At 39.1% G+C, this 9103-nt stretch overlaps 2 protein-coding genes across 2 annotated transcripts in view; one reads left to right on the top strand and one right to left on the bottom strand.

Annotated features, from left to right (window-relative positions):
- LOC146521164 (protein NLRC3-like) overlaps nt 1–9103 on the bottom strand; it is a 482659-nt gene that overhangs the window by 267444 nt on the left and 206112 nt on the right. The window lies entirely within an intron of this gene.
- LOC146521181 (C-type lectin lectoxin-Lio3-like) lies at nt 2097–4956 on the top strand. Its single transcript, XM_085154607.1, has 3 exons — nt 2097–2494; nt 2580–2668; nt 2752–4956. The coding sequence occupies exons 1-3, from the start codon at nt 2176–2178 to the stop codon at nt 2875–2877; spliced, it is 534 nt and encodes a 177-aa protein (XP_085010733.1). The 5' UTR covers nt 2097–2175; the 3' UTR covers nt 2878–4956.

Raw genomic sequence — 9103 nt, forward strand, 5'->3', positions numbered from 1 at the left:
GGTTGTTCGACACTATGAAACACATACGGACTTCATGATGTTCGGCTAATATTTTTATTGTGAATAATAATCTTGAGGGTAAACGGCCCTGTACACCACGGAGCGAGCTCAGCATATCCACGATATCTTCAGCTCTCTGAGTTTCACAGCTGGATCACATGAAAGTGTTGGCAGCATCAAACTAATCCAACGGTCATCTATGAATTCACGGGTTACATCAATATTATTTTAATGAAAATCTTCCCTATTACTGTCAACTATTCCAGAGACGTTGTAACAGAGATGAACGCGTCAGTTTGTCACAGGTCAAAGTGGAATGAAATTGATTGGTTGAACAGGTGTTCGTGATCTGTGTTATCTGCATTTTCATCAGCGTGAGAGACTCAGCAGCAGATTAGAATCAAGTATAATAACTTTTCTTTTTTTAAAAATAATTTACCAAATGAATACACACACAGAGTCCGTGGTTACCATGGTTACTGCATAAGCAGCTGTGAATTAAACAGCTGACACTGTGGAAATAACATGTTTAGTTTTAAAGACACCTTCCTGCCTTTAGTCTCATTCATGAGCAGTATTAGTTTTCTTCTCGATTTTTATGTCACAGAAACACAGAGACACAAGACGAGTCGGAAAGAGACGATCGTTCGGTGAAATAAGGATCTGCGAATGCAACATGTGGAACAAGAGTGGAATATGTAAACAAACTGGTTAAAGTATAAAAAACAAAAAACAAAAAAAACTGTTAAGCTGGAACACCGGGGCTGTGAGCTCGGTACTACTCTGTCAGCTGACTGATTAGCGGAGATAGTGACATCTCTGAAAACATCGGAGCACTTTTGCAAACATGTTCTATGTTGACAACCTGACCAGACATGTGAAGATTACGCCACTACATTCAGCGGCTAAAACACTATTAAAAGTGTAGTTGGTGACAGACAACAGGGTACTTTAAAACTTTATGCCACCACCATTGCTACCTGTGATTTGAAATGCATTCTGGGATACCTGGCTGCCCCAAGTCCACACAAGCAATCAATTATCTAGGATCAACCTGTTTTGACTACTTGCACGGCAACCAATCAGATGCTTAGAGAAGCTGCAGTGGCATAATGTGTGTATAACTGGTTGGTGAGAGACCAATTAAAGTTTAATTAAAACATAATTGTTTGATTAAATTAAAACCATATGAACTCAAGTGAACCTAGAACTCACATGAGCGAGCTTGTTATCGGGACAGGTGCACACATACACACACACACATGAACCCACATGGTGGGTGAGGGGGTAAGGTTGAAAGAAATGTTTCTGGCTAGGTCGCTTGAACACAAAGCAGAGAAGAGAATTAAAAATGCTCTATTTTCTGTTGTCAGTGTGCTTTATATTGTAAAGTAGACCCTACAATAATGCATACAGACAAAAACCCAATAATCACATGACCCCGTATGAGCAAGCGATTTGGTGACAGTGTGGGGTAAGCCCTGGTGATAAACACAGCACAGGGCTGTCTTTTATGTTTGTAAGTTACTTTGTAACTTCTCACCTCTGGTTAGTCTCCATATAGTTTGACTATTTAAATGGTTGTAATTTTTATTTTTTTAAATTTGTCTTTTTCAGTGATTCACCCAGGAGCACAGTTTCTGCAATAAAAACCTTTGTTTTATTTTTCTCAGGAGGACTTTCCACTCTTCCTCCCCACTCCAGAGAATACCACTTTGTGAACCAGCCGATGACCTGGACTGAAGCTCAGAGTTACTGCAGAGAACACTTCACTGACTTGGTCACCATCTACAACAGCAACATCAACCAACTGCTTCTCTCAATTACACCAAGGATTAATGCTTGGGTTTGGACAGGGCTCTATAATGACCGTTACAGCTGGAAGTGGTCCATGGAGGGAAAACCTTTTTATGTTGGTAGTACACATGAATTTTTGATCTGGGCTAACGGCCAACCAGACTGTGCATATGCAAATGAATACTGTGTGGCTGTTCAGGGACAAACACAGATGAATGATAGACCCTGTGGAGATTCTTACCCTTTCCTGTGTTATGATGGTAGGAAAAATGATTTGTTGCCCTAGTTTTCCTACGATTTTATGAGATTCAGAATGTGTGTTTGAAAATTCATCCTTTTTATTCGTTCACAGCCAGCAGTACAAGTTACATCTTAGTGATGGAGAGCCGCTCCTGGTCAGCGGCTCAGTCATACTGCAGGACATACCACACAGACCTGACCAGTATAAGAAGCAAAGAGGAGAAATCCAACATCACGCTCACTTTGAATGGATCAGGGGTTCAGTATGTGTGGATTGGTCTCTACAGGGATCCCTGGTCCTTCTGGTCTGATAACACAACCTCCACATTCACTAACTGGTTCCCTTCTGAGCCTAGTAATTATAATTCAGTTGAATACTGTGGAGTATTTATATTAACGACAGGGCAATGGGGAGATCTCAACTGTGGCAGCAAAACCTCTTTTTTCTGTTTCAAAGGTGAGGTCCAGAATGCAAACACTGTAAGATCCTGTCATCATGTAAAACACTAATGTTTGTGTTTTTATATGTGGTTCATTTTTAGCAGGGAGAAAGCAAACAGTGCTGAAAATGAAGCTTCAGTCAGAGGCAGACATGCACAGCACAGAGATCCAGCAGCAGGTTTCACAGCAGGTCAGCAGTTCAGTCACAAACACAAACTTGACACAAGTTCAAACTATGCTTCATGTTTTTCATCATCTGCACATTTTGTCCAGCTGTCAGGCCTCATGCTGTCAAAAGGACTGACAGACTTCAGGATTCGTTGGAGGAAAGTCCAGAGTTACCGTGACGACCAGTCAAAGAAGCAGGATGTGGACGGTGACTGCAAAACTGAAGTCTGACTGGACTGAACCACTTCATGTGTGAAGTTAATAACATGCTGTGCTGAGCTGTCTCATCCTTTAAATCTTTCAATATTTCAGAGTGTAAAGTTCCACCAACAGCTCATTTGTTCAGCTGCAGTTGTAGTTTGGTAGAAATTCTTTAATCAGAGGTCCACTCACTAGTTTTCCTGATAGGCTCTAGTCTCTTGTTTTTTGTTCTGTAGTGTCTATTTTAAAAGCTTTGACACTGTCCTTCTGCTTTTGCTTTGATGGTTGATAAACATAAAAATATCAGCCATAAATAGGTCCATGAGAGCCCCAAACCTTACCTGATTTCAAATTTGATCAGGATATTGGCTGTAATGTATTCTGGCAGGAAAATGATTATTTGGAAATGCTTAAAATGGAAATGATCATTTACTGTGAGGTGAGGTGTGGTTGGGGTGTGGACAGTGGTTGTGCTTTTGTAACGTTGAGGTATGGACAGCTACACACTGAGGCCTCAGTCCTGCCCACATTTTATTCTGTAAAAACTACATTTTCACTGCTTTTATGACTTTTTTAGTGGGGAGAACATAGCTAGGATTTAATGATTTAACAAATCTTTTAAATCCTTTGTCCTCCACAATGCTAAATGGCTGGGAGTCCTCAATCACCATGCTAACCAGGTCTTCATCTATTTGAGATTGTTCTCCTGAGGAAAGCACAAATATAAATATCACACACATAACTTATTACAGTTGTATAATGTTGTTATTAGTGATGGGTCGGTTGCAAACGAAATGGCTCTTAGAGCTGGATCTTTGACGTGAACGACGCGAGCCGGCTCCTTATCGCGAGCCGTGGGGTTTTTTTTCTTTCTCTTACCCTCTCTCTCTCTCACTTTTTTCCGCTTCACTCAGCATGCGAGCCTTGTGCTTTACGCTTGGAAGAGGGGGGAGAGGCGGTAGTTACACTGAGGCTACGTCCACACGTACACGGGTATTTTTGAAAACGAAGATTTTCCGTTTTCATTTATAAAAAAAATCCCGTCCACACATAAAAGCCAAAAATGAAGGAAAACGCTGCTAGGAACATGCCGAAGCAGCAGGTGGCGCTATATTCCTATCCGTGTAGAAATGTTGGCCAATCAGAAGGCAATAAGCCTGGGTGGGAAAAAGTAAACAAAGATGGGGCATAGAAGCAGAACTGAGTCGTATGTGTGGAGGGACAGTAACTGTGTGTGTGTATATGTAAGCATTTAAACACTGCAGAGAGTAAAATTAACAGTAACAGTATTTTGTCTTCGTCCGCCATTGTAGAAATTAATTTCACCAAAACAATAACGTAGCGCACAGTGTGACGTCAAAAAATGCACACACCTTTGACGCTGCGTATTCTCTGTTTTCTCTGTTTTTCTCGTCCACACGTTAATTCCAAAATTGAGTTTTTAAAAATATCCACCCTGGCCGGAGTTTTTAAAAATCTCTGTTTTCAGTGACCGAAAACGCCGTTTACGTGTGGACAAAAGGCGCAAGCGCATAGAAAAATCTGCGTTTTCAAAAATACCCGGGTACGTGTGGACGTAGCCTGAGTAGCACAGGAATAGACCAGGGACAACACCGTCACATTAGAAAGGTATAGTAATCATCCACAACTATTTTCAGTTGCAGATGATAAAGGATTCAGAAAGTTTATTCATGCAGGTCCATATGACAGAGAATGTGCATCTTCTTTTTGTTTTCACATAATAATTTATGTTTAATTGTGTTGTGGTTTGCAGTGTTTTGTGTTGTTTCACTTTACATTTGTAAAAGGAAAAAGCTGAAAATTTAAATAGTTAAAAGTTGAAATGTGAATAGTTGGTTTTTGTATTATATGATTTATTTATTACATTTTATGTGGAGTGAATAAATAAAAGTATATTTACGGTGGCCGCTACAGACAAAGCACGTACAAACTTCAAATCACGTACAAAAGACAACAGAAGTACTTCAGGATGCTAGGGGGCAGTGTTGAGCTTTGTTACCTAGTGGCTACACAAGCCAGCAAGTACCAACAACCAGATTTAAAAAAATTATTTGACTATATATGAATGCTTGTGTATAAATACACAAACAATATACAAACGCTTTCATGCTTTCAGTTGTGTAATTTAAGTGATCTAGGTAGTGTGGAGATCAGAGAAATATTTTACTGCTATTGTTCAAGGTCATCATCATTACCATTGCATTAATAACATTAATAATAAAATCTACAGCATTGATATTGTATTCAGATGTTTAAACATATTGGCACCCAATTAGCCTTTATTACAGGTGCAGTTATAACCACGTTAAACTGTTGAGTTAAATATATAATCTTAAATGCTTTTGAATGCTTTTCATAATCTTAAATGTTTATATGTAGATTACATTGCATTATAAAAGAAAGGCCTAACTCTGAGTACACTCTGTGCCAAAGTAGACAGGAAGCGCAGGCTTTTGCAGAGCGTGCTTGTGAAAGTGAAACTAAAGCAGAGTCTAAGTGTGAGTTACTTTGAGGAGCTGTTGGGAGGATGCTATTTGAATAACCAGGTTATTCATTATTGTATTTTATTCACTCATATCTTTTGATTACGCTTTTAGTAGAGGTTCTTGATTAAAACATTTATTCAACATATTACAGATATAGTTTCAGTTAGGTTATTACACATAACGATGAGCCTCTGGTCTGGTGGAAAGGTTACAAGGTTTTGCTGGTGAGGTGAGAGGTGAAACTGAGTGCATTTCAGGTTGACACACACACACTAGATAGACTCATTTATAGGTGAGAGGTTAATCATATTTTGTTTGTGACTACAAAATTGTGCCTGCAAAAGAACAGTTTGTTGCAGAACTGCTGCTGATGTTCCAGACAATAAGCGGGCGTCCGGCAGCGACAGGAAGCACCTGCCGTGCAGACGGAGATGATGTTCTTTTTATTGTGTCACAAGTTGTCAACAGAACATTTGTGGTTTTGAAACTTATGCATGTGATGATGCATGAGGGGGCGTCATAAATGTCCCTGATGATATAAAATAACTGTTAGTGTATTGTTCGAGTGAGATCGATGCTGTCTGCGTACAGTGTTCATCTCCCACACGTGTGTTCATTAAAATCATCGTTTGACTCCACCCAGCCGGATCAGTGTTGTTATTTTGGAATTCCTCCTATATCCCTCTCAATATTTGAACCCTTAACAGTAGCCCTGTTTTTGGAAGTTCAGTTCATGCTAGAAATGTGTTTTGGAGTTTGTACGTGTTTTGTCTCTAGGGGCCACCGCATATATTTATATATAAACATATATAAATAAAACCACTTTTTTTTTACATTAGTAATTCCTTTTGTGCATAATTTTATATTATTGTTAATAATAAATTAATTAAACAACAAAACAACCTGAAGAGCCGGTTCGGAGCCGAAAGAGCCGGTTCTCTAAAAAGAGCCGGAAATCCCATCACTAATTGTTATATCATTTAGTAACATTACAGCATGCTGTATTATCATGGCATTTGATGGCTCACCTGGTCTTGCTCCACAAGAGGGGTTTATATTGCTGTCATAGCTCGCGGCAAAGTTTGAACCACTTCCTGAATGCCCGACAATATTTTCACAGACCGGCCGTTAAGGTGTCATAGATAAATACAACAAAATAAAAGCAGTACCGGTACCGAAAAATTTATTGATAACACACGTGAAAAGACCCAGGAAAACCGAGTTAATGATAAAAATGATAACAAAATAACGCTGAAAACCGATAAAACCCTGAAAACCATAACTTTCACACCTGAGCCTCAACTCTCGCGGCCCAGTACCAAACGACTCACGGACCGGTACCATCCAATTGACAAACTCAATAATACAGGTAAATGGTTTGAAAAGTAAAACACTGCATACAGTTCAACTCAAAAGCTTACTTTAAGGAAAATAAACAATACTACACAAAAGGAAAAACCCTTCATTTGGTTGTATCCAGGGATGCAATCGAAGATATCACACGGCTAGCAAAATCACTAGCCCCGGGACGTCGGGCTAGCGATTTCTCCAGTCAGGCTACCAAAATCTAACTCAGCCCTGCCCGTCGGGCTATCGTAGGAAGGAAAATATATGTCTATGCTTTTGCATTCTTTCGCCAATGTAGCTGAGTAATTATGTCATTGGCATCGATGAGCCACTGTCAACATGTGACATATTGAAATCGCGTTTGAATTTGCGCTTGTGTTTTGCTTTCACTTTCATTTTGCGATCGTGCGAAAGGTGTGTAGAGAGCAGCAGCACTGATTGGTGAGTGATGATTAATTGCGCACCAATTCCTCTGACTTCGTCTTATCACTCATTAGCTTATTAATCAAACGCGACAAGTGAAATCTCTCGCAGCAAGCTTAAATATGTGAGAGGTTGAGTGCGCAAAGAATCGCTGACCGTTATGTAAGTACGTGTGTAAAAGCAGCAGGATTTACGCTGGTATTTTAGTTCTGCTCAGCTAAATAAGACAGGTCAGGGTGAAGAAGGGGCAGCCAAAGAAAAGCCTACCACAAAACGGAAAAGTTATGACAAATCAGACTATGAGGCAAAAAGAAAGCGCAGCTTTATGGTTTCATGGACAAAAGAATTTCTGTGGCTGGAATATGACGAGCTAAATAACACGATGTTCTGCCAGGTGTGTTGTGAGTTTCATTTGATTTCTGAGTCGACAAGCGCCTTTGTTACTGGGACCAGTAATTTTAAGAAAGACCCCATCAGAACCCATGAGAAATGCAAGAAATGCATTATTGCCCAGTCTGCAGTATCTTTCCCAGAACAAACAGCAAAACACATACTAAAAATAAACCAAGCACAACAAGAACTCATGAAAAATCTGTTTAGAACAGCGTGCTATATTGCAAAGAGTGAACTACCACTGGCAAAATTTAGCAGTCTTTGCAAACTTCAAAAAGCAAATAGCCTAGATCTTGGTTCCACTTACTTCTTACCCGTGACTTCAGTGGAAATTTCAGATTCAGGATCTGACACAGACTGATTCATGTTCTACACAGTTCTTACAAGTTCATAGAAATTTCTGTTCAATTAGAACCAAGTATTTGAGTTGATGGTTGTAATTTTTATACAGTTGTTGTGATTTTTATTTTAACAATTTTTTAAATTAATTTTTGTTTCCATTGCAATATTATACTTTAATGTATAATATTGTAATGGAAACAAAACATAAAAAAATTGCTTTCTTTTTTATTCGGGCTACTTAAATTTATTTTGGGTAGTATTTGTTTTAAAAGCGTATGCATGGCTGTAAACTGTAATATGATGCTACTACAAACAAACTGAGGATGGTATGTAGAGCAAAGTTACACCAGCAATGTCTAGACTAAAGCATTATAACCAACTGTAAAATAACATGAAATAAATTAGAAATATTTTTAAGGGACAAGTGGTGAATAAGTTCAAGCCTACCACTTTGTCACAGTTTTATGTAGTGTGTTAGTTTGTTTTTACTGCCTTGGAGCAACTGTGACCTCATCGTTTCCTCTGGGATTAATAAAGTATCTCAATACAACCCTGATGTACTCAAACTGCTTGGTTATAGATTTAAGGTACTTACATTTAACAAAAAGGCCTCAATCTTCAGTATACAGTTAGGATCAGCAAAGTTTTGGGCTGTTATCACATTGTGTGATGTGGTGAAAGCGCAGCCCTAGTTTAGGCTTAAATGTTTCAGACCTTGCCAATAAAATTTTCGTGAGTAAACCTGGAGAAGCGTCAGCTCAAGATATTATTGTTGTCATTGCTGTGGATATTTACCTGATACACTGACTTGGTGAATAAATGTTTACTCTTATTCAAACTGATTTTGTAGCTTCTCTTAGTTTAGCACCAGGTTTATAATCTTGCTAGCTAGTTAGTGTTAGCAAAGCGGTGCTGCTAGGCTAACACCGCTGGGCTCGTGTTACTTAAAAATTAAAACCACAGCCTTAAAAACCTTACATAAAACTATGTCAGTAAAATTTTCCGTTGATTGTTTGAAATAAAAAAGTGAGATAAGAGCCCAGACAAAATTCTTCGGGAGGTGCAGCTGTTAGGGGTGGGGTGTAGTTTCAATCCATAGCCATAACTAAGTAGCTATATATATCGTGTTTAACCTGAGTAGCAAAAGATCGTAGGGGGGTTGAAAACGATACGCCACGAGTTAGCTGTGCTCGCGGACTCTATCAAGCCTTGACCTCCCGCTCAGCTATCCCGCTGGTGGATAA

This window comes from Neolamprologus multifasciatus, chromosome 3 (assembly GCF_963576455.1).
Source record: "Neolamprologus multifasciatus chromosome 3, fNeoMul1.2, whole genome shotgun sequence".
Taxonomy (NCBI): Eukaryota; Metazoa; Chordata; class Actinopteri; order Cichliformes; family Cichlidae; genus Neolamprologus; species Neolamprologus multifasciatus.